At 50.1% G+C, this 26,302-nt stretch overlaps 1 protein-coding gene across 2 annotated transcripts in view; it reads right to left on the bottom strand.

The window, feature by feature from the left end:
- Positions 1-340: 340 nt before the first annotated feature.
- The window catches only part of BTD (biotinidase), a 41,104-nt gene continuing 15,142 nt past the window's right edge, over positions 341-26,302 (bottom strand). For both annotated transcript variants that reach the window (NM_001102206.1, XM_005202148.5), the window contains 3 exon segments: positions 341-1,810; positions 12,817-12,966; positions 18,267-18,537. In NM_001102206.1, coding sequence (NP_001095676.1) covers positions 638-1,810; positions 12,817-12,966; positions 18,267-18,521 — 1,578 coding nt within the window. In that variant the 5' untranslated portion in view covers positions 18,522-18,537 and the 3' untranslated portion in view covers positions 341-637.

The following is a 26,302-nucleotide window of genomic DNA, read 5'->3' as shown; positions in this document are numbered from 1 at the left end:
CTCTCTCTCTGGGGCACAGCCCTCTTTCTTTCCAGTTATGCTGAGGCCTGCCTGACACATTCCGATCACTGGCAGAAAGGCAGATTTGAGAAAAGTTTCCCCTCTGTTTTCAAAAGCTGCCTCAGGCTCCACATTGCTGGGGCTGCCTGTGGCTGTGGCATGATGGGTCCGAATTCTGGCCACCAGTAGGGAAAAGTCCCCACGGCAGCCATTCTAAGACGGCTTTTGCTTTGAGTGTTCTTACCCTCGATAATGTTTGAGGCTTGTGAAATACCCGTATATCCTGGGAGTCACTTAATCAACAACAAGAAAAAGCACACACGACATGCAGAACTAGCCGTCTTGTGGACATGTGAAACGTAAGCTGACGTTTATTTCTGTTTGAGCTCTTAAATCAATTGTGTGATGAAAGATCTGCTGGAGGAAGAAATGGCTTGAAAAATAGAAATGAGAGTATAAAATACCAGAAAATACCTCACTAATTTCCACCTAAGAGGGAAAGACCCTGGCGCAGCCTGTCTCCCTACCTCCTCCCTGCCTCCCAGATGGGCTCTGGGGCAAAGAGGAGGTCCCACTGCCGTGAGCTTCAGCCTGTGTCGGTGTGTGTATGTGGCGGGGGGGGCATTTCCAAAACCCCCTAGTCCCTCTCATATAACCGCCCGTAGAGAGCTGCCGTCACCAGCCCAGAGGACAGTCCCCTCTTCTTCAGGAAATACTGATCACTCTCCCAGCCCAGCTGGTCAGGGGTTTCCAGCATCATCCCTGAGGTCAGAAGCATTGGGAAGATATAAGAAGTACTGAAGTTCCCCCACAGGTGAAACTCGAACATCCCCATGGCCTCTGTGATCTCCTGCCCACACGTGTCAAAGCCAAGACCCCCACACTTGACCAGGGCACAGACTTGGACATAGTAGGTGCCGTGCACGGTGTGAAGACCATCGAAGACCCCCAGGGCATACAGCTCCTGGGACACGGTGGGCCTCTGGTAAAGCAGATGACAGCAGAGGCCGTGTGCACAGACGTGGACGTGGCCGTCCCTTCCCCACACGGGAACCAGGGTGAAATTGTCATACATCATCTCAGAGTTAAACGTGGGAGAGGCATTCGTGGTTGATTTGGGGGCCGCATCACAATGGACGTCCTGGGCATCCTTCTCTGAGTAGGGATCCCCTGCCAAGAGTTGTAAAAACTTCCTGTGGAATGGGTCCGTTTTCCCTGTGGCGTTCCCTGCACTGATGAGGCCCGGTGGGTTTCTGGCCACCTCAGCAATTATGAGGTGGCCTTCAGGGCTGTCCATGCTGTGGTGCCAAAAGGACTTCAGAGGGGTGTGTATGCCACTCCCCGTCATCCCCAGAGATGGGTGGTGGATGTTCGCAGCCAGAAGGTTGATGCCAAAGGCGATGGCAAAACCTCTCTGAATCTGAATGGCTGCCAAGAGTGGCAGCTGGTTCATCCAGGCAGTCGGATACACAACGTGCTTCACCTCGGAGTCCTGGAGGAGCCTAACGGCAGGGTCAAAGAACAATATGTCAAAGCAAGTGAAGACGCCGAACTTGCCAGCGAAGGGGGTGTCGAAGACTGTGTGATCCACCTCCAGAGGGGTATCGAACGCTGCCTCAAAATAGAGGTTGTGTTTGCGGTAGCGGTCAACCAGGGTTCCATTACTGCTGAACACAACGTTCGTGTTAAACTGGTATCTACCGTCACTCGGGCACCCTGGGTCACTGCTATGGCAAGGCTGCTTTGTCCCAAGATTGGCCACCAGGAACATCTCTCCCTTCATAGCCATGCAACTCAGGCGCTGGAGGACCTAGAGGGGGAAATGAAAGTGTAAACGAAGGAAGTTTTAAACCCTGCCTCCTTCTTATAATTTTAGAACAGTACCTGTATTATGTCCATAATATGTAAACAGCTAACATAAATCAAGAAGAAAAGAGTACCCACCACTGAAAGCACGCAGAGAACACGGACAAGCGGGCTACAGATGAGCAAATACAAAGGGCCAACAAACACCTGAGGAGACGCTCAGTCTCTTTAGCAGTAAGGACACGCAGATTAATATGACAATGAGGTGTCATTTCTCACCTCCATAAGACTGGCAAAAATTAAAAAGGCTATTCTCTCTCTCACTGACCAAAGGATGGGCAAACAGGCACTCATGTGCTATTACTGGGGATGCAAAGTGCAACAAAGTCCTTTAAAGGGAAAACACAGTGCTCTTGAAAAAATAATTTTAAAAGTGTTTATCCTGGCGGGGGGCTGGACGTCCAATCAATGTGGCAGAATAGGGGGATGTGGAGCTCACCTCCTCGCACATACACATCAAAATACACCTCCATCTTGAATAATTCTCACAAAATACCCGCTGAATGCTGGCAGACCATCTCAAACACCCAAAATCGTAAGAGAAATCTCCACACACCGGATAGAACGAAAGAAAAAAAAGCCGAGGCGGGGGTGGATTGGGATGGGACTTGCACCCCTAAGAAGTAGCTGTGAAAGAGGAAAGGGTCCCGCACCCTGGGAAGCCCCTTCACCAAGACAGAAAGGGAGCTTCAGGGGCTCAGAGGCGAGCCGAGCCACCCACCTGGGGCAGACAGAGCAGAGAGGCCTGCAGGGATGGTCCAGCCACCAGCCTGCACTAGAGACACGCATCCACCGATGTCTGCAGCAGGGCTGGGTGCTGAAACTCAGGCTTCAGAGGACAGCCTGAGGGGCAGGACTGCAGTGGGCTGCACGCAGACAGCCTGAGGGGGCTGGAGCATGGTGAGGGGCAGGGGTGTATGTGGAAGAAGCCTGGGCCGGCCACAGAAGTGAAGAGCCTTTGTTAACAAGTGTGTGAGGCGAGGGTGGGCCTGCCGTAGGAGCCTCAGTCTTGGCACGCTCATGGAGGGCTTGCACCCCCATCAAAACCCCACTGTGAATGCACACTGCCCAAACAGAGGGGTGGGTCCACCACAGCAGCCTCTGTCTCCATGGGCGCTGATGACAGCTCTACCTCTGCAAGTTCTGCGGGAGCACCCGTGGGTTGCCTGCATGTAAAGGCAGGAATCCGAGCCCTCCCCCTGACACTGTGCGGGGTCACCCCACCACTGCCCGCTCTGTAAGCTCAGCGCCCCTGGGACATCCCAGTGGGCAGCTCCCGGGCCTGGGACAGGTCCGGCCTTAGCGGCCGTGTGCTTGTGGGGACATGCACACGGGGGCCCGGCAGGCTGCGGCTTGCTTCCGCAGGTCCTGCAGCAGATCCAGATGTGCACTACTGTGCTCGGGATGCCTGACTTCAGCGGAGCTGCGCTGGCCTTGTGAGAACGCCACCCGAGGGACACCAGGGCAGGCTGCCCGTTTTCCCATGGTTGAGAAGGGACGGAGAGCAGTGCCAAGAGCAGAGGCTTTGTATGCCTGTGCGACAGGTGACAGGTGACACCACAGAGCACACTCAGGGAGGATGGTGCTGGCAGAGGAATACTTAGTGGCTCTCTCCCAGCAGGAGTGCTCCAGGCCCCCTCAGCTCCCCGGCTCCCTCGCACCCCAGCTCAGAAATGGGTCTGGGGGCTTCTGCCCCAACAGCTCGGGAGCAGATCTGGCCCTCAGTGGGCAGTGACAACCACTGAGCAAAGAGGAGGCCCTGCTCAACGTTCAGCGCAGGCTCTGGTCACCACGACACCTGTCATACCTCCTATCCAGGGGATAATGACCAATATAGACCTAGGGAAGAACAGCAGGCATCTATACCAAAGACAGCCTTCACACCAAAAATACCAAACCCACACAGGCTACCCAGGGAGGCTACCCCATAAAGCTAGACTAGACCTCCAAGACCACAGCAGATCACTGTTTCTCCTAAACTCACAGAGCAAGAGAAATATAAGTCAAATACAGTGGAGGAACCATTCCCAATTAAAAGATCAAGAGAATTCCCCTGAAAGAACAAACAATGTAACAGACCTCATCAGCCTAATATACACTGGATTCAAGAAGGAGATAATGAAAATACTGAAGGAATTAAGAAGAGCGATTGATAAAAATGCAGATTACCATAAAAAGGACCTAGAAGCTATAAAGAGGAGCCAAGAAAAATTAGAAAACTCACTTGTCCAGACAAAAGCTGAGCTAAAGGCAATGAATAGCAGATTAAATAATGCAGAAGAATGAATAAATACTTGGAAGATAGAATAATGGAAATCACCCAATCAGAAGAGCAGACAGAAAGTCAAATAAAAAGAAAAAAAATGAAAGCAATGTAAGGGACTATGGGATAATATGGGCTTCCCAGACAGCGCTAGTGGTAAAGAGCAATGCAGGAGACACAAGACCCACGGGTCTGATCCCTGGTTGAGAAGATCCCCTGGCAACCCACTCCAGTATTCCTGCCTGGAGAATCCCATGCACAGAGGAGCCTGGCAGGCTACAGTCCACAGGGTTGCAAAGAGTCGGACACGACTGAGCGACTGAGGACACGCGTGCACACGGATAATATAAAGTGTGCCGATTTAAGCATAATGGAGACTCCAGAGGAGAAGAAAATCAAAATGGGATCAAAAATTTCTTTGAAGAAATTATGGCTGAAAACTTCCCAAAACGAAAGAAAGAAACAAATATCCAGATATAGGAAACAAAGAGAGTCCCAAACAAGGTGAACGGAAACAGACCTGCACCAAGACATTCTATAATTAAAATGACAAAAGCCAAAGATAAAGAGAGGAGTCTACAGGCAGCAAGAAAAAAACAGAATTAATTACAAGGGAACCCCCTAAGGCTATCAGCTGATTTCTCTACAGAAATGGGCTTCACTGGTGGCTCAGAGGGTAAAGCGTCTGCCTACAATGCAGGAGACCCCTGTTTGATTCCTGGGTCAGGAAGATCCCCTGGACAAGGGATAGGCTACCCACTCCAGTGTTCTTGGGCTTCCCTGGTGGCTCAGATGCTAAAGAATCTACCTGCAATGCTGGAGGCCTGAGTTCAATCCCTGGGTCAGGAAGACCCCGTGGAGAAGGAAATGGCAACCCATTCCAGTATTCTTGCCTGGAAAATCTGAGAGATGAAGAAGCCTGGTGGGCTACAGTCCATGGGGTTGCAGACAGTTGGACATGAGTGAGCAACTTCCGTTTCTTTCTTTCTTTCTCTACAAAAAAGTTGCAGGCCAGAAGGGAGCAGTAAGATACACTCATAAAGGAGTCTTAAGAGTTTTTAAAAAGTCTTAAAAGGGAAAAATCTGCACTTCCCTGGTAGCTCAGCTGGTAAGAAATGTGCCTGCAATGTGGGAGACCTGGGTTTGATCCCTGGGTTGGGAAGATCCCCTGGAGAAGGGAACGGTTACCCACTCCAGTATTCTGGCCTGGAGAATTCCACGGACTTCAGTCCATGGGGTCGCAAAGAGTCAGATACGACTGAGCGACTTCCACTTTCACTTTTCACAGGATAGTCTACCCAGCAAGATTATCATTTAGAATAGAAGGAGAGATAAATATTTTCTCAGACAAGCAAAAACCGAAGAGAATACAGCAATACTAAACCTACCCTAAAGGAAATATTGAAAGGTCTTCTCTAGATAGAAAAGAAGCAAGAATCTATGGAAAAGAGAAAATCACAATTGGAAAGTAAATCACTTCAATAAACTATTATACAGGTTTAAAAAAAAAAAAATCAAACATTTTGTGAAGGCAATGAACAGCAAAAGAATAAACATGAAGATGAAAAAGAGGACATGAAAATCATAAAATGTTGGGGAGGAGAGTAAAGAAAAGTAGATTTTTTTCAGTGAATGTGTTTCAACCCATGTGACTATAAGTCTAATGCAAGGAGATGTAGGAAGGGGTTAACATACTTGAAAAACAAGGTGACCACAAATCAAAAACATACAATAGATTCACAGAAAAACAAAAAGAGAACCTAAGTATAATACAAAATCATCAAATCGCAAAAAGAAGAAAGAGAAACAAGAAATTAACAAGTCAACTAGAAAACAAAGTCTACAATGGCAATGAATACATATCTATCAATAATTACCTTAAATGTCAACGGACTAAATGCTCCAATCAAAAGAAAGAGTGGCAGATTGGGTTTAAAAAAAAGTGCTTACAATATCCTGTCTACTAGAGACTCATTTTGGGCTTCCCTGGTGGCTCAGAGGTTAAAGCATCTGCCTGCAATGCAGGAGACCTGGGTTCGATCCATGGGTCGGGAAGATCCCCTGGAGAAGGAAATGGCACCCCACTCCAGTATTCTCGCCTGGAGAATCCCATGGACGGAGGAGCCTGGTGGGCTACAGTCCACAGGGTCGCCAAGAGTCAGACACAACTAAGCAACTTCACTGCACTAGAGACTCATTTTAGAATGAAGGACATACACAGATTGAAAGTGGGGGATGGGGACTTGCCTGGTGGCCCAGTAGTTAACACTCCTCACTCCCAATGCAGGGGCCCCAGGTTCGATCCCTGGTTGGGGAACTAGATCCTGCATGCTGTAACTAAGATCCACCACAGCCAAATAAAGATAAGTTAAAAAAAAACTGAGGGGATGGAAAAAAATAATTAATGCATATGGAAATGACAAGAAAATGAGGGTCACAATATTCATAGCAGACGAAATAGATTTTAAAACAAGGACCATAAAGAAAGATAAAGAAGGACACTATATAATGTGTATATAATTACACTTGTCAATATATATTCACCCAGTATAGGATCACCGAATGTTTAATGCATAAAACAAATGCAGACATAAAGGGAGAAATTGACAGGAATACAACAGTAGTAGGAGACTAACAGCTCACTCACATCAAACACAGATCTTCCAGACAGAAAATCAATAAGGCACAGCAATCCTAAATGATACAATAGAACAGTTAAACTTAATTGATATTTTTAGGACCTTACATTAAAAACAAACAAACAAACATTCTTTTCAAGTGCACATTGAACATTCTCTAGGATTGACCACATACTAGGGCACAAAATAAGCCTTAAGAAATGTAAGAAGACATGAATTATTTCAAGCGTCCTTTCTGACCACAACGGCATGAGATTAGAAATCAACCACAGAAAAAGAAATGAGGAAAAAAGGTTACATGGAGACTAAACAACATGCTATCAAAAACCAAAGGGTCAATCAATTATGAAATCAAGGAAGAATCTTAAAAATACCTTGAAGCAAATGACAATGAAAACACAGCCATACAAAACCTATGGGATGCAGCAAAAGCAGTCCTTAGAGGGACATTCATAGTGATACAGGCCTTCCTCAAAGTCAGAGGCTCCCCGGGTGCCCAGGGGTAAGGAGTTCACCTGCCCATGCAGGAGACACGGGTTCAATCCCTGGTTTACAGAGGATCCCACATCCATGGAGCAACTGGGCCTGTGGGCAACAACTGTTAAGCCCGCGCTCCAGAGCCCGGGAACTGTGACTACTGAGCCACGTGCCACAGCTGCTAAAGGCTGCACACGCCCTAGAGCCCAGGCTCCACAGTCAGAGAAGCCGCTGCGGTGAGGAGCCTGCACGCTGCATTCAGAGAGGAGCCCCTGTTCACTACCACTAGAGAAAACCCACAGCAACGGGACCCAGCACAGCCAAAAACAAAGAAATAAAATTTATATATATCCCCTAAAGGCATTAGAAGGAAGGAAATAATAAAGATGAGAGAGGAAATAAAGATTAAAACAACAACAGAAAAAAAATCAATAAAACCAAGACCTGGTCTTTTGAAAGGTTGAACAAAATCAACAAATCTCTAGCCAAGCTCAACAAAAACAAGAGAGAGAGAGGACCCCAAATAAACAAAAGAAGGAAAAAGAAGAGATAAAACTGATACCACAGAAATATAAAAGACCAGGAGAAAATACTGTGAACAATTATGTGCTAACAATTTAGACGACTTAGATGAAATGGACAAGTTTCTAGAAACATACAGCCCACCACAACTGAAGCTAGAAGAAATAGACAATTTGAACAGACCAATCCCAACAAGGGAAATCAAAGACACTCTAGGAAGCCACCCTCAGCCTGATACTAAAACCAAAGCCGCTACCAAAAAAGAAAAGTACAGGCCAATATCTTTGATGAATATACATGGAAAAATTCTCAACAAGATATTAGCAAACTGAATCCAGCAACACATAAGAAAGATCATATACCACAACTGGGCTATTCATCCTAGGGTCACAACCCCGGGTCACAGGATGGTTCAGTGCACGCAAATCAACATGAGATACATCACACCAACCGGAGACAAAAACCACAGAAAGAGCTTTTGATAAAATTCAACATCCATTCATGAAAAAAAACTCTCACCAAAGTAGAGATGAGAGAGAGAGGGAACATATCTCAACATAATAGAAGCTACTTATGACAAACCCACAGCCAATATAACACTCAATGGTGAAAAGCTGAAAGCCTTCCTGCTAAAATCTGGAATAAGACAAAAACGCCCATTCTCACCACTTGTATTCAGCACAGTATTGGAAAGCCCTAGTCACAGCAATGACAAGGAAAAAAAAAAAGGCATCCACATTGGAAGGGAAGAGGTAAAACTGTCATTTTATGCAGATGACATGATTCTGTTTACTGGAGTGGGCAGCCATTCCCTTCTCCCAGGGATCTTTCCCACCCAGGAATCGAACCCAGGTCTCTTGCATCGCAGGCAGATTCTTTACCTCTGAGCCACCAGGGAAGCCCAATACTATAAAAAAAAAAAAAAAAAAAAAACCCTAAAGATCCACACAAAAACTACCAGAACTGATAAACAACTTCAGTCTGGTAGCAGGATACAAGATTAACGTACAGAAATCAGTTGCATTTCTCTACACTGAAAATAAATTATCAAAAAGGAAATGTAAAAAAAAAAAAAAAAAAAACTCTTTTAAAATTGTTTCAATAAAATAAAAATACTTAGGAATAAACCTGACCAAGGGGTCGGGAAAGACTTATATACTGAGAATTATAAAACATTAAGAAAGAAAACTAGAGATGATTTAAAGAAATGGAAAGATATTCCATGCTCTTAGATTGGAAGAATTAATTTTGTTAAAATGGCCATACTATCCAAAGCCATCTACAGATTTAATGTGATCCCTATCAAATTATTCACATTTTCACAGAACTTGGACAAATAACCCTAAAATTTATATAGAACCATAAAAGACCCAGAATTGTCAAAGCAATACTGAAGAAAAAGAATAAAGCAGGAGGCATGACCCTTCCACACTTTAGACAAGACTACAAAGCTACAGTAATTAAAACAGTGTGGTCTTAGCACAAAAATAAACATGGATCAGTGGAACAGAGAGAGCCCGGAAATAAACCCACGTCGCTTCAGTCATCTCCGACTCTGTGCGACCCCACCGACGGCAGCCCACCAGGCTCCCCCGTCCCTGGGATTCTCCAGGCAAGAACACTGGAGTGGGTTGCCATTTCCTTCTCCAATGCATGCAAGTGAAAAGTGAAAGTGAAGTCGCTCAGTCGTGTCTGACTTTAGTGACCCCGTGGACTGCAGCCTACCAGGCTCCTCCATCCACGGGATTTTCCAGGCAAAAGTACTGGAGTGGGGTGCCATTGCCTTCTCTGAAACCCACTTACCTATGGTCAACTAACCTTCGACAAAGGAGGCAAGATATACAACAGAGAAAAGACAGTCTCTTTAGGAAGCAGTGTTGGGGAAGTTAGACAGCCACATGTAAGTAAATCAATGACCTTCACACCATATACAAAGTAAACTCAAAATGGCTTAAAGACTTAAATATAAGACATGACACCATGAAACTCCTAGAAGAGAACGTAGGCAAACATTTCCTGACATGAATTATAAACCAATGTTGTCTTAGGTCAGTCTCCCAAGCTGAGGGAAAAAAAGCAAAGTCAGACAAATGGGACCTAATCAAACAGCTTTTCTACAGCCAAGGACACAATACAAAAAGTCAGCCTACGGACCAGGAGAAAATATTGCCAATGATGTGACAGATGATGGCTCAGTTTCCAAAATATACAAACAGCTTATACAATGGAACAACAAGAAAAACCCAATTGAAAAATGGCCAGAAGACCTAAATAGACATTTCTCCAAAGAAGACACATACAGATGGCCAACAGGCACATGAAAAGATGTTCAAGATTGCTAGTTATTAGAGAAAGGCAAATCAAAACTGCAGTGAAGTGCTGCCTCACTCCAGTCAGAATGGCCATCATTAAAAAGTCTACAAACAACTGCTGGAGAGGGTATGGAGAAAGGAGAACGCTGTGGATGGGAATGCAAATTGGCGTGGCCACTGTGGGACACACGATGGAGGTTCCTCAAAAAACCAAAGGGATTTCCCTGGTGGCCCAGTGGTTAAGACTCTGCCTTGCAATGCAGGGAATGCGAGTTTGATCCCTGGTTGAGGAACTAGGATTCCACAGGCCACGGAGCAACTAGTGTGCCATGACTAGTGAGCCCGCGAGCTGCAACTAGAGAGTCTCTGTGCTGCAAGGAAAGGTCCCACCGGACACAACAAAGATCCCAGGTGCAGCAGCCAAGACCCAGCACAGCCAGGGGACCCAGCAAGCCCACTCCTGGGCGTGTACCTGGAGAAGACTAATCCCAAAAGAGACACACTCCCCTGTGTTCACAGCAGCACTACGCACAATAGCCAAGATGCGGAAGCAACCTAAGCGCCCACCGACTGACAGAGGGATGGAAGACGTGGTGCGCATACACAGCGGGAGGTCACTCAGCCACGAGAATGGAGTAATGCCATGGTCGACAACAGGGGTGGGCTCAGGAGATGATCAGAGTAAGCGAGGTGAGTCAGGAGACAGACAAGCACCACGCGGTATCACTTTGATGGACTCAGGAGATGATCAGAGTAAGCGAGGTGAGTCAGGAGGAGACAGACAAGCACCACGCGGTATCACTTTGATGCGGAACGTAAAATAGGACTCAAACGAACATATCTATGAAACAGGGCTTCTCGGGTGGCCCAGACGGTAAAGCGTCTGCCTGTAATGCGGGAGACCCGGGTTCCATCCCCAGGTCGGGAAGATCCCCTGGAGAAGGAAATGGCAACACACTTGAGTGTTCTTGCCTGGAAAATCCCACAGATGGAGGAGCCTGGTAGGCGACAGTCCATGGGATCACAAAGAGTCGGACACGACTGAGCGGCTTCACTGGATGACATAGAAACAGGCTCACAGATACAAAGAACAGACTTGCAGGGGCTGGGGAGGTGGGGAGCGGGCTGTGGGAGAGCCGGGGAGTTGGGGTGTGGGCTGCGGGAGAGCCGGGGAGGCAGGGTGCGGGCTGCGGGAGAGCCAGGGAGGCGGGGTGTGGGCTGCGGGAGAGATGGGCTGGGAGTTTGAGGTTAGCAGATGGTGGCCGGGGAGGTGGGGTGCGGGCTGGAGGTGGGGCGCGGGCTGTAGCAGAGCCGGGGAGGTGGGGTGCGGGCTGCGGGAGAGCCGGGGAGGTGGGGTGCAGCTGCGGGAGAGCCGGGGAGGCAGGGTGCGGGCTGCAGGAGAGCCAGGGAGGTGGGGTGCGGCTGCGGGAGAGATGGGCTGGGAGTTTGAGGTTAGCAGATGGTGGCCGGGGAGGTGGGGTGCGGGCTGGAGGTGGGGTGCGGGCTGCGGCAGAGCCGGGGAGGTGGGGTGCGGGCTGCGGGAGAGCCGGGGAGGTGGGGTGCGGCTGCGGGAGAGCCGGGGAGGCAGGGTGCAGGCTGCAGGAGAGCCAGGGAGGTGGGGTGCGGCTGCGGGACAGATGGGCTGGGAGTTTGAGGTTAGCAGATGGTGGCCGGGGAGGCGGGGTGCAGGCTAGAGGTGGGGTGGGGGCTGCAGGAGAGCCGGGGAGGCGGGGTGCAGCTGCGGGAGAGCAGGGGAGGCGGGGTGTGGGCTGCGGGAGAGATGGGCTGGGAGTTTGAGGTTAGCAGATGGTGGCCGGGGAGGTGGGGTGCGGGCTGCGGGAGAGATGGGCTGGGAGTTTGAGGTTAGCAGATGCAAACTGCTGTCTATAAAATAGACAGACGAGGTCCCACGATACAGCACAGGGAACCATATTCAACATCCTGTGATAAACCAACACGAGAAAGAACACAAAAAACGGCGTACGTGTAAGTGAACCACTTTGCTGTGCAGCGGAAATTAACACGTGGTGAATCAACCGTACATCAACGAAGAAACTTTAAAATAAAAACGACGTCACTATATGCTGGATGCATAGACAAGAATATATTAATAGTTGGAGGTGCATCCAATCATTTATAGTTTTCTCTAGAAAGCAGGGTAGGATGGGGCATGGGGCGTGCTGAAGTGGACTTGCATTTTTTTAAGTTTTTACAATAATTTTATTTATTGATTTTTGGTTGTGCCGGGTCTTTGTTCCTGGGAGCCCTTCTCTCCGGCTGCAGTGAGTGGCGGCGGTGTCGGGCTTCTCGTTGCGGGGTTTCTCTTGCCGTGAAGAGGGGGTTCCAGGGCCGCGGTCCCCGGGCTCCGGAGCACTGGCTCAGAGGTGGAGCCGCTCCGCAGCACCATGGGGTCTTCCTGGACCAGGATCGAGCCTACATCTCCTGCAGCTGGATCCTTTACCACTGAGCCACTGGGGAAGCCCCGCTTCTTTAACTTCTGTTTGGTCTGTTGTTCTAGCATATATTCATGCATTCCTTGGTGATTGAAAACCACAGTGAGCCGCAGGTGAGTAAAGGCCTCGTGGTAGCGGACACTCTCTAACTGTGGGGCACAGGGAGCTTCGGCTTGGTTTTCAGGATCTGAAGGGCTCTGCACGTCCTGGCTCCTGGCCCCTGGCCTGGCCCAGCTCCGTGTGCCTCCTGCCCGCTTAGGAGGGAAGCCAGGCCCCTCACTTACCTCCGTGTCATTGAAGCGGTGGGGCTCCAGGCACGGGTTCCACCTGACTGAGCGGGGAGATGGCATGAAGTCCAAGAACGGGTAAATGGATGTCCTTGTAAAGTTGAATCCGTGGATGCCGTCTTCTGGAAACACTATGATCTGTGCACCCTGTAAGTCAAAACATCAGAGGACAGTCTGTCAGCAGATGCCGGGAAGCAGCCCGCATGCCTCCGACAGCCGTCCTGCAGCTGCTCGGAACCAGGGACCGGAGGGCCAGGGATCTGAGCCTTGGGGGGAACAGTTCACTGGGTCTGACTCTCAGGGAACCGAGACAGTGTCCTCCAGGAACCAGGGACGTGCCTGGGGCTGGTCAGGGGCGGTAGGGACAGGTGAGCCTGGCCGGAGGGAGCGGGGTTAGGAGCCGGGGTGGTGCCCTGGGGGCTGCAGTGGGAACTACAACAGGCCCTGAACACCATGCTCAACACACACGCTACCAGTAGTCCAGTGGCTTTCAGCCTTCACTGCGCTTTTCCGTCAGGCAGGGGAGCTTCTTAAAACATACTGGCTGTTCCAGGGTGATCCGGCGGCCCATGCCTAGAGTCTGCTTCTGTCAGCTGTGAGCAGGTCCCGGGGACAGAGTTTGTCTACAGGGCCCCAGGTGACTCTAACGTGCAGCAGAGGTGGGCGCCCCCTGGGCTGGGGTGTCAGGGTCGAGCTGATTTCAGCATAGGAACCAGGACTGGGCTGTAACTTGTGTTTCTCTCCCTGGGAGTTAGGAGACTCCGTTTAGAGCCCTGGGCCCCTTACAGGCCTCTTCACAACTGGGGCAGCCCAGGGGGATGGCAGCCGCCTGAGACAGCCGGAACGGAAGGGCCAGGCCCTTTGCAGCCGCTCTCTTCTTACTGGGCTGAAGGTGCCAAGCCTGGAGCCTCAGCCACGGCGAGTGGTGGCAGAGGGCGGCGGGCAGGCACGAGTCATCGAGAGTAACAGGCAATCTGAGTCACTGCTTTCCGGAATGCACTGCACACCCTTATAACTTTTTCCTGGCTATATAAAACCCATGAAAGCTTATTTGTAGAACATTTGGAAAACAGAAATTATAAAGGAAGAATTCCTAAGCCTGTATCATGAAGATAGGAATTGCTAACATCCTGATTTCATTTTTCCCCTCTCTGTCTATGTGTGTGTGTGTGTATAACTGAGACAATAATAAACATACAGTTTTCTATCTTGATGCTCTCACTACAGAACCATCAAGACTACAAAGGTGCCAGGACTTTCCTGGAGGTACAGTGGGTAAGAATCCGCCTGCCCATGCAGGGGACGGGTTAAGTCCCTGGTCTGGGAAGATTCCCTGTGCTGCAGAGCAGCTGAGCCCCAGCACCACGTCGGCTGAGCCCATGCTCCCTGGAGCCTGCAAGCACCGAGTACCCAGCTCGAGTGCTGCAGTCACTGAAACGCGAGTGCCTACAGCCCACGCTCTGCAACAAGAGAAGCCACCTTGATGAGAAGCCTGCACACCCGCAACGAAGAGTCGGCCCTGCTCACCACAGTTAGAGACAGCCTGTGTGCAGCAGGGAGTCCAGTGCGGCCAGAGGTAAATAAACAAAATTATTAAAAAAAAAAAAAACTACAAAGACACCTTCAGAAACATCACTTGTATTAGACGCTGGATAATATTTAAGAAGACACCACAGTTTATCCTCTGTTGCTGGACAACTGTGGTGACCATCTGCCTACAGGGTACTCAAGACACTTTCTGGATGAGCACTGTACACAAATCTTTGATTGGAACTCTGGTTATTTCTTTATAAATAAAGCTTTATAAGTATAAAGCTTTATAAGTGAAAATACTGAGAGTCAAACATAGGAAAAAAATTTTAATTCTTAACATACGTTGCCAAATAGCCTTCCAGAAAGATCACAGCAAAATTCACTCCCTCCAGCAGAAAATGCATTCGGTCATCTTACTGCACATTAGAAAGGAAAATTATCGCAAACTCAGAAATAAACAAGATGAAGAATGTCTGTCTACGTTCTCTGTATACGTATGTGTTTCCACGATACAGCAGAGTACTGACTGACAAGCGCGTTCGAGGACCATTTATCTAGTGAATGTACCATTGTTTGCCTTTGCTGTTTAACAAAACATCACCCTAAAGATGATGATTTATTGCCCTGTAGGACTAAAGAATCCTCCTGCAATGTGGGAAACCTGGGTTAAATCCCTGGGTCGGGAAGATCCCCTAGAGGAGGGCATGGCGACCCACTCCAGTATCCTTTGCCTAGAGAATCCCAGGGGCAGAGGAGCCTGGCGGGCTACAGTCCGTGGGGCTGCAGAGTCGGACGCGACTGAGCGAGTAAGCACAGCACGGACACGACTGAGCGAGTAAGCACAGCACGGCACAGGGCAGCACGAGCCACTTTTGTATCCATTAGCAGATTCATTTCCACATTCATTTGACTGATGGATACACTCACATCTCTTCCTCAAATTCTCTTTTGAGCCAGCTTTACCACCTCACTGGTTCCTTGGCTAATTAATGAGTTAAATAAAACCTTTGACACATGTCCATTCTTCTCTATGTGTAAGAGTCACGTTTCTAACTTTTTGCAAATTATACTTGGACAAATGTTTTTCCTCTATTAAAAACTAAAGCTTTGAAAGCACTGAATGGTTACCTGTGGAAAGTAACAGTTATGTATACCTATTAATATTAAATTGCATTTCCTAACTACACGCCTGCCAGGAATGAGGACTCAGACTGGAGCAGAGGCAGAACTCGGGGTCTGATGCCTTCTAGGAAGCACTCTGCATGCCTGACAAAGGGCTTGAGCAGTTTCCTGATAGACCAGTAGCCCAAGAACTCCTGAGGAATTCCGAGTGCCAACCCAGGTGAGCTCCCAGCCTGATATCTTGAAGCATGACTCCTTTTCTTCCCTGTAAATGCCTCTGTCAAGAGAGAACTTGTTGGCCTGCAGGAACCTGTGCCCTTATAGCACGTTTGATACAAAACTTTGACACACACTTGACATCAACCTGTCTTGGAGGTGACTTTAACACACATAACCATGTAGGGAGCTAAGATGTCTGTAAGTCCTGAAAATGACCAGATCAACGGCTTCATCCCCGCTCCTGGACCACAAGTAGAGATGCAACGATGTCTGCAGCCAGTGTATGTCTAATAAAAACATGTTACATGTTTCATTTGGGGGCAGGTGATGAAAAGGCAGGGATACTGCAGTCACGGTCTCTGGGTTTCAGTACGGCATCTGCCGAATGTCTCAGCATGGTTTTGTGGACAGGATGGAGGGAAAGGGGGTGACATTTCAGCACGGTGCAAGCCAACGCCCCCGTGCAGAGAATGGATCTGTGTCAGGAGAAGGCCTGAGCGCATGGCCTGGGATGTTTTTACACCGACTTCAGGGCAGACTGAAACAAGCTGTGTCCAGGAGGTGTGAATGACGTGAGTGATGGTAACTGATACGCAGGACGCCCGTATGGATCCCCAAATAGCCCAACAGGCTGGAACGATGAAATTTAATGGCATCAATGGGAGGCTTTGCTATCAGATTAAATCAATTAACCTTACACGATGGCACAGCCTTGGCAGTGTGTATGTCTGTGCGAAAAGGGCTCGGGGGCTGCAACTGACAGCAAGTGCCTGGCAAGCCCACAGCGAGATGTAACTGAAAAGCTTTTCGTCTGGGGACAACACTTAGACTGAGAATGGAGACAGGTCTGCTCCGCCCTGTCCTCAACAGAGCTGTGCGCAGTTCAGGGTATGGGGTAACCCAGAAAGCCTTGAGGGAAGGGCTGGAACCGCCCCTGTCCAGGAGCTGCGGATGGGCCTGGGGACAGATCCCGATGCGCCTGGGGAGAGATCCCGATGGGCCTGGGGACAGATCCCAATGGGCCTGGGGACAGATCCCGATGGGCCTGGGGACAGATCCTGACGGGCCTGGGGACAGATCCCGATGGGCCTGGGAGAGACCCCCAATGGGCCTGGGGAGAGATCCCGGCCGTGACAGCCAGGCTGCGCTCTGGGGGAGGCAGCGTGGGTTTGGGGCGGGGGGTTCAGTCTGTCCTGTTGGGCTCGGAGGACAGGGCGATGGGCGGCAGTGGCAGGGAGGCTGACTGTCGCTCACGGAAAGAAAGCTCTTTCCTAGGAGTTCCCACCGTCCTCAAGTGGACGGGGAGCCCTGGGCCCTGGAGGCGTCCAGGGCTGGGCATCGGGTTGGGAACAGAGGAGGAGGGTCACCCATCAGAAGCAGGAGGACGCGGCCTCTAGGTGCCCTTCCAACATCAGTGTGCTCCACGTACCTGCGCTACAGGCCGCATGTCAGAACGTGGCCGGGCAGGGCTGGCCTCCCTGTGCAGGGGTGGGGGGCTGCTTGGGCAGGTGGTCTGCCCCCGACCTCACAGGCACGGGCCTCTGCCCCCAGAGGGTCCCCGCCTGTCCCCAGGAGCGGGGCATCCTTCAGCAGCCCCGCTGGCCCTTCCCCCCGGCCGTCCCTCCAGCTGGTCCCGCTCCGTCCCCGGCACAGAGGCGGCACCAGTCCACTCTGTCCGCTGGGCTCGGTTCTGTCTGGACCGGGCCCTCGGGCTGCTCGGGGTCCAGCACAGGGACCAGCAATGAGCCCCCCGCATCGTCGGGAGGCAGCAAACCCGCTCCGGGGTGGCTCCCTGGTTCAGTTAGACTCTGAAAGCCTCCAAGAGCGGGAGCGGCCAGCGGGCAGGCAGCTTTGCAGTGTTTCTGCACCTTCTTCCTACCGGGGGTGCCTTAAAGAAAGCCAAGGCCCCCGCCTGCACCCCGGCCCACTCTGTGGGCGTGGGAGCCACCAGACACCCAGTTGGTTTAGCAGGCCCCACGTGTGATAACCAGGGGCCTGGCCCGGCATGTCCCCCAGGCTGGAGGGGAAGCATCACCTGGGGATCTTACAAAATAATAGATTCTGACTCTGCAGGTCTAGGACGGGGCCCTGTGTTCTGCATTTCTCACGGGCTCTGGTGGGCAGGCTGATGCTGCTGGTCTGCAGACCGCCCTCTGAGTAGCGGGCCTCTAGCCCCCTGATGCGGCTCAGTCCTGAGTATTCTTTGGAAGGACTGATGCTGAAGCTGAAACTCCAATACTTTGGCCACCTGATGTGAAGAACTGACTCAATGAAAAAGACCCCGATGCTGGGAAAGACTGAAGGCGGGAGGAGGAGATGACAGAGGATGAGATAATTGGATGGCATCACTGATTCAATGGACATGAGTTTGGGTGGACTCCAGGAGTTGGTGAGGGACAGGGAGGCCCGGTGTGCTACAGTCCATGGGGTTGCAAAGAGTCGGACATGACTGAGCAACTCTACTGAACTGAGCCACCTAATTCCTTCAGCTCAGCGCTCTGGGTCTGATTTCGCAGAGGGGCTGCAGGGGACCACCGACCCGGGGCCAGCCCGCCCTGCTGAGCACGCCTTGCCTTTCGGGCCGCAGTTGTCACTTGCTGCTCGTAGACGTCGAGGTTCCGATGCATGAGCTCCAAGGCTTGCTCGCGGCTGGTGAGGGCCAGCGGGTCGGGACTCAGGAAGGATTGGTGCTCGTACACAGCGGCCACGTAGCGGGAGGCCTGGTGGGGCTCAGCCGGACAGCCCTCCTCGGCCAGGCCCCCCGGGATGGCCACAGCCACGCAGCAGCTGCACAGGAGAAGGGCCAGCTGCCGGCCGGCTCTGGACATGGCGCCGCTCGTCAGTCTAGAAGGGGAAGGGGTGAGGAGAGGACGGCTGAGGCCAGGATCCTGCCAGGACCGGGGCTTCCGCAGATGCAATTCGTTATTCCCGGCAACTAGACGTACCCGCCAGGACGCTGAAACTCAAAGGCTTTACTTCACGTTCCTAATAAAAGGGTGTGCGATTCTCTCCAAACATGGAGCGAGGGCCCCTTAATAAAACGGCTCACTGTGTTAACCGTCTGGATCAGAACATTTCCAAAACAGACCCAGTGTTGGCCACGATTGTTTCCCCAGCAGGACTCTTCTAGCTGCAGGCTTCAGATTTAGGCAATAATAACTAGTCTAATGGTTTTACATCATTCTGTGACGTACCCCCTCACCCCACAGCCTGCCCTCCATATGCACGCTCACGCTGCAGGTCAACCGTCCAGACCGGCTGTGATGGCTGTGGTCCTCTAAGTACAGCTCGGCTACCCTGGCCATAAAACCTGAGGCATCACAACCCTCCCTGCCTTTCTTTGGTTGGGAGTGAATATCTATATACTTCTATAAAGGCTTACACATAAGCCTCCCCTTAGCCAGCACAACAGTCTTTAACTTGGTGCAGAGAAACTGCCGACTTAAATTCTACTTAAATGTCAGTTTACAGATGGGCTAAAAGAAGTCTGCCATCACAGCATGGCTCCCCTCACCCCTCCTTGAACTTGAGAATTGCCATCATACACTGCGACTTTTTCTACTCCTGTCTCTGGGATTTCCAAAACTCCTGGTTTTTTTTTTTTTTTTTAAAAAAAAGCATACTTATTTGGAAATTAAAATCCTTCAGCAGTAATAAAATGCAACTTTTTGAAAATAAATGAGAATTTTCTGGAAAGGAAACTCAGCTTTCTAGCTCTTACTGTAAGAGATTAGAAGTAAATCATATCACTTACAATGAGACTTCTGTGTGTGCCTTTTCCCCCCAAGAACAGGAATTTTAATATTTAATAGTTATCTGTCACTGGGCGTTTTTACACACAGTTCTGCCTTGAAAATCGACCTGGTCTGGCAGCCAAAGCCCCTCCCCTGGCACACAGATTTGCCGGGTGGTGCCAAGGCCGGGCCCCCTGCTCTCTGGAGATGTACCCAGGCTGACCAACCACCCAGGAATCCAGCTAAACATCAAGACAGCAGAAACAGATCAAGAAACCATATTCTGCTCCTTAATGAGAAAATGACGTCCCGCCCAAGTCGGACTCAGAGGCCCTGTGCTTGCTTTCCAAAACCAGACTCTCCAGGCACCACAAATTTCTTTTTCTTGCAAAAGTTCCAAAAATAAAAGCAACTCTAACTATTTTCAGGAGCAGCCCGGGCTCCGGGTGCTCCGTCAGAACCCCCACGGACTCAGAGACTGCTCCGGCCAGGCAGCACCCCTTCCCCTGCCCCAGCGGCCCCTCGCAAACTGCCCCTCCTTCCCTGGGGAATAAAGGGTCCACCCAAACGCCAGGCCCCGGGGCGCTGCCGTGTCAGGAGGTCAGAACAAGGGGCCTTTGAGCCCACGGTCAGGAGCTTTTGAACAGAAACAGAAGTGCAATTGATAAGCTTTCTTACTTGAGTTTTGTTTCTGAAGACCAGCAAGGAATAATTTTTGAAGTCTCAAAATCTGTTTAACATTCCAGCTCTGGTTTCAGAATGATGATAATGGAGAGTGGTTTGAGGGGGGATACATTCATCTTCAAAGTCACATTCGCAATGTAAGGCCGTGGCCTCCCTGAGTGAGTGAGTGAGTGAAAGTCGCTAGTCGTGTCCGACTCTTTGCGACCCCATGGACTATAGGGTCCATGGAATTCTCCAGGCCAGAATACCAGAGTGGGTAGCCTTTCCCTTCTCCAGGGGATCTTCCCAACCCAGGGACTGAACCCAGGTCTCTCCCTAAGAGGGAGGAAAACGAGGCCCCTGATGGGGGTGCGTGTGGGGCAGATGACCCGGGGCCGGGTGCGTGCAGGTCAGGAGGCCCTGGAGCAAGGGCGCTGTTTGCAGGCCCTGCTTTCTCAGCTAAGAGCTGCCCACCACTGATGTGGGGACGCAGAACCTTTGTTTACGTCTCAGGGACTGCAATCTGGCAAAGCAAGGAACTCGCGGAAATGGCACGGAATCACCTTTCTTTCTATTTTGAGAAAATAAATTTAGATTCTTTACAAAAGGTGCCATCATTTCTGCGTGAACAGAGGTCAGTCAGGAATGAGCGGTTAGGCAGATTCAGCCAGGTAGTCACGCTCCAAAGGAAGTAAGCCTACTGAGGCAGCAGAGAATGAGTCATTCAAGTAAAAATAGGCACCACAGCGTCCCTGCTGCAAAGCGGTGCCACCGCAGACGTTTTAACCGAATTCTTCATGTGGCAGGAGCTCTGAAAGGCAGGGCTGGGGGGCGGCCAGGATGCGAGGGGGCCCGGAGTTGGCTCGGGAGCCATGCCCGTGGCTGAGGGGTGGGGGGCTTCCCGGGAATACCAGGGCCCTAGAGTCAGGAGGTTTCTGGCAGCCCAGCAACTGACCCCCCTGCAGAGCTGGGCAGGGCCTGGACCCTGAACACAGAGGTGGCTGGAGGCCTGTGTTCAGTCTGAAGAGTGAGCTACGGAGCCTCCTTCCATCATAGGTATTTGACGTGAGATGAGACTCCAAGAAGGGCCCGGCGTGGAGGCGTCACTGAAGCGACACCTGACTCCCACCCCCTGCTTCCTGTGCCCCCCTGAGCCGGCAGGGAGATGGCAGGGCTGTCGGACACTCATTTCAATGTCCATGTGACGCCTGCCCGTGCCAGATGCGGGCGCTGGCCTCAAGGACCCAGTGGTGAAGGTTCCCAGCCCTTCCGAGTGGACCACCCCCCACCACGTATCTGCCACAATGCACATAGAGGGTCCCTCACTCGTGACTTTATGATGCTGTGAAAGCTGTATGCTTTTAGCAGAAACCGTGCTCGGGACTCAGAATGGGGGCCTGCCTAGCGACCCTCTCTCAGCCTGCACGTGGCAGACTGGACCCTAAGATCACGAGGCTGAACAACCCGCACTCTGACAACCATCTAGGCCCCACACCTCGTGCTGTTTCTCCTTTCCAGTAGGTGTTCCAGAAATCCCGTGAGACTTCCACCCTTTATGACAAACCAGGCCTGGGGTTAGAGGGTTCTGCCCACCTGCAGACTACTGTGAGTGCTCTGGGCACAGTAGGTGGGCTGGGTGTGCTGAGTGCACTTTCTACCTTCAGATCTTTCAACTGATGACGAGTTTATTGGGACATTAATCCCACCGCTATTGCCCTGCTGACTGTACTTCATGCAGCAGCTGGCAATAAGTAGGAAGGAAAGATAGAGACAGGGGAGAGGGCAGGGAGGGCCGGCGGTGGGGGTGGGGGCAGGTTTTAGATCAGGAAGGGCTCAAAGAGACCCTGGTATCTGAAGAAGGTGCAAGACGAGGGCTGTGGACTCCTGGTGGGGAAAGGGCTCCAGCCAGAGGGCTGCTTGGTTACAAGGGCCAAGTGGGGGCTTCGGGGATGGCTCGAGAAACAGCCAGGAGAGCAGAGGGCTGGGAGGTGGCGGAAAATGAAGTCAGAGGGCGGCAACGGGCAGCTCCCCCAGTGGTTCCCCCTCTCCTCCGGCCCCTTCTCCACGGAGATTCAGGTAGAGCCTGAGCGCTCAGAGCCGTTCCTCTGTTCAGAATCTCCCAGTGACTCCCAGGCGCCCCCACAGGGAGGGTCAGAGCTCTCACGGTCCCGACAGGAACGGCGGCCGGGGTGGAGGGACTCCTTCACGCCAGCATCCTCACCTGCCCACTGCCTACAGAAGCCTCTGCTTCTCATTTCATAAGGAAGCATGCTCCCTGGATGCTCATTCTGCTCGGGAAAGTTCCTGCGATCCATGAGGGAAAGCAATCAAAGCCTTAAATCATGATGTGGAAATCGATTTTGTGGAAATTTGGTAACACGTCAATCATGAGATATTTTTACACACAAGGAACTTGGATTTTCCATCTCGCTACATGAGTCACTTTGATAATTACCTGTGCTTCCTTCCTAGCCTTGCTATTACAGTAGTGTCTTTTGCAATAAAATGAAAGGATTATTATGAAGGTATTCTTAATAAGATAATTTCAGAGGTGGGTATACACCTTTAAAATTTTATATTTAGATGTCCTGATTGTTTTAATAAAAGAGCTTGTCACTTTTCACTTGCCGGGGAGAATAACAGCCCCCTTATTCGGAAAGAGGCAGGAAGAGTTGGCAGAGGAAATGTTACATCCCGTGGAACAAAGCGGGACCAGATAAGTTATTAGGAACGTGTGGAATACACCTCTGCATGTGTCCGACAGGACTCCAAGAAAAACACTGTGAAGCTCTAAATAGTTTTAAACCCATTCTCATGAATTTTGTGATTTCCATAAGTCCTTTCACATAAGTAAGTATGAGCATCTTGTAAGTCAGACAGGAGAAATATGATATCCCTTATATGCAAAATCTAAAAAGAAATGATACAAATGAATTTATTTACAAAACAGCAACATACTAACAAACTATGAGAACTCATGGTTGCGGCGGATGGGAGTGGGAGGATGGAGGGAAGGGACAGTTAGGGAGTTTGGGATGGACATGGACACACTGCTGTATTTTAAACGGAGAACCAATAAGGACCTACTGTAGGGCACAGGGAACTCTGCTCCATGTTATGTGGCAGCCTGGATGGGAGGGGAGTTTGGGGGAGAAGGGATACATGTATGTGTACGGCTGAGTCCCTTTGCTGTCCACCTGAAACCATCACAACATTGCTAATTAGCTATATTCCAATAGAAAATTTAAAAAAAATTTTTTTTCTAAAGAAATCAGCCTATGGCTGATTCATGTTGAGGTTTGACAGAAAACAGCAAAATTCTGTAAAGCAATTATCTTTCCATTAAAAAAAGAAAAAAAGAACGAGTGCCCCTCTCCATCTAATTTATATAATCTGAATTTAAAGAAACCCCAAGGAAGCCCCCTCCTCTAGAGCAATGTAAAGCCCCACGGCGTTGGAGCCCAGTTTCCTGCGAATTTCCGCCACCAAGACTCCGGTGCTTCAGGGGGCCGCGGAGGGTGGTGCTGGGGTTCAAGGCTGAATTCACACGGGACAGTGAGTAAGTTACCAGGCACTGCAGGCTGAACTGGTAGGTCGTGATTTCCCTTAAAAAACAGCCCAGCTGTTCTCACCAAACAAGAGAGGGACACACAGGAGTGTGACCACGGCCAGGCCTTGGGCTGGCACCTCTTTCTGTCCACTGCAGTCACTTCTCGTGGAACGCCCGATGAGCAATCACAGATCACTTGAACTGAAATAGGGCCACCTTTCTTTTCCTCAAATGGGATATTATCTCTATAATTGAAGACAAAACCGCCCCGAGACGCGCGGGTGTTGAATGAATGGAAGAAGGCTCTTTTTTTGTTTTTTTTCACTCTTGTGCAGAGAAGACGGCCCGTGAGGCTGAGCCTCCAGGTCTGCAGCTGCCACCCTGTGGGCAAACTGGGTACCACTGTCAGCGCGAATGCCACAACAGTGGTCCTTCTTAAGAAGTAAACAGGTGTTTTTCCCCCTCCTTTCCTTCTCCCTTTCATTTCTAACATTTCACCTATCTTGTTTACAGTGAAAAAACTAGAAAGCATTTGATTTTCCAACACTGGGGTCTCGTGAAAGCTATTTTTTTTTCACTTTGTCATGTTCCTAGGACCTATTGCTTCCTCTGTATTCACAGGTGCTAAGCTAGCTGTGATTTCTAACAGCTGTGAGTGGGTGTGCACAGCAACACAGCCCACGGCAGACGCACAGGACTGTTCACAGGGAAATCTGGTCGGGGTAAAGCTCTACAGGGACTCTTTTATACGGACGCGGCCTTGCATTTCACATCGCATGCTAACATTTTCAAACCACTTTAACATCCACTGTTTCATTTTATCTTCCTGTCACACAAAGCAAGAAAAGCAGATGGTAAAACGCCACTTTCCTGGTGAGGGAGTCCTCCAGGACCAGTTAGTGGTGACAATAGAGAAAGCAGTTCTCCTGGCTCCTGGTCCAGCCCTCCCAGCACACATTCAAGACAAGGATAGTTTATCAGAACTTCAAAGACCACGGTAGTGTCTTCAATGCAGCTGCAGCAGAATTCGACAGAAATTCACAGCACCCTCCCATGAGTATGGGTTGTCAGACCAGAGCAGGGGTTCTCAAACGTGGGCCTGATGCTGGGACACCCGCAGGGCTTGACCACGGAGCTCCGAGGACCCTGTTCCTGGGAGTTTTAACTCAGAAGCTCTGGGGTAGGGTCCGAGAATATGCATTTTTCTAACAAGTTCCTGGGTGATGGTGGAGCTGATGCTCCCAGCCTGGGTCACCAGGAGAACCACTGGGCTGGAGGGTAAAGGCAGGTCCATTGTGTCTCTGTCTTCTGCTCACGTCAAAGAAAAATGTGAGCCAGAACCATCACCTTTATTTCTCAGGAGCCTCTCCAACAGGGCTGAGAGAACGTGGGCAGATTTCAGAGTGTTTCCACTATATTACTGAAAATGAGCAGCGAAGTAAACTATCAAATTGGAGGTGGGAGGAGTCCCCAGAACAATCTGATCCAGGTCAGTTAAATAATTCAGTGCTTGTTTTTGCCTCAAAAGGAATATCACAGTAGAACCAGATTGTTGCTGATTTTCATATGTTTAAAGTCCCTGATTTTAAAAGAATAAAACAGGGGTAATAGATAGATACTCCATTCAGTAATTTCATAAGATGAATAAGAAATATGTAGAAATACAATAAAATAAATGACATATTTATAAATTTTAATTTTTAATTTAAAAAATTTGTAAATAGTATACATTCATAAATAAATAGATAATCTGAAAAATCTTCCAGCTATATTCTGCAAAAATGTACCGGATTTCTTTTCAAAAATTTATCTGAAATCTTAGGGAGCCAAAAATGAATTGCTGAGAGCTCTTCAACTGTGGTTCATAGACCTTGGATAAGGGAGCAGGGCGAGCTCAGAGCAGCTGTGCGTCCTCACTCTCCGCGGGTCTTGGGCCAGAGGAACAGTGCGGGCGGTTGTGGCGACCCTGCTCTTCTGGGACATCTATGACTTCTGGCTGGGCTTCACCTTCCCAGCCTTCCAAAACTGTCATCAAGGTCTCTGAAATAAGCCTCCATGGTGTCAGCAAAGAACTGTCTTTCAAAGCCCTTGAGAAGCGCCGCCCCCCCCCCCCCCCCGCCCATTTCTGTATTGGACTACCTTCAATCAGAGTGGTCAGAAGAAGCACCTTTTAGAGAATGAGGCCCTGAAGGCTGGACGTGGAGAAACACAAGCAGTAGACAGAAAGCACGATGCTCTAGAACCACAGGTCAAATATTCAGGGAAGATGTGCTCAGAAGTGGGCACAATGGAACGGCTCTTCATGAATTAAGCGTATGGTGGACACGATATCCCTAAGGCAAGACAGGCCAAAGATCAGGACCTCAAGGCTTGTCACTCCCGTGCTGGCGAGGGAGACACCCACGTCACAGGACCAACAGGATGGTGGGGATGCCCTGGATGCAGGCAGCGGAGAACAATGGAAACCACGGTCCCCAAGTCAGAAGAACAATCCCTAATAGGACAGTCCAGAAACACTGAGAATGGGTGACAGTAGGAAGAGTAAATGAAACAACAAAAAAAGCTAAAGCAAAACAAAGCACTAGAGAAAACCTGCCAAAGGCCACCTCCTCCTACGGAGGGTGCATGAAGCATATACGGGAGAGGCACAGCTACGCTCCCC

This window comes from Bos taurus, chromosome 1 (assembly GCF_002263795.3).
Source record: "Bos taurus isolate L1 Dominette 01449 registration number 42190680 breed Hereford chromosome 1, ARS-UCD2.0, whole genome shotgun sequence".
In the NCBI taxonomy this organism is placed as follows: Eukaryota; Metazoa; Chordata; class Mammalia; order Artiodactyla; family Bovidae; genus Bos; species Bos taurus.
The sequence above is the reverse complement of the archived record's forward strand: the minus strand, read 5'-3'. Positions and strand labels throughout refer to the sequence as shown.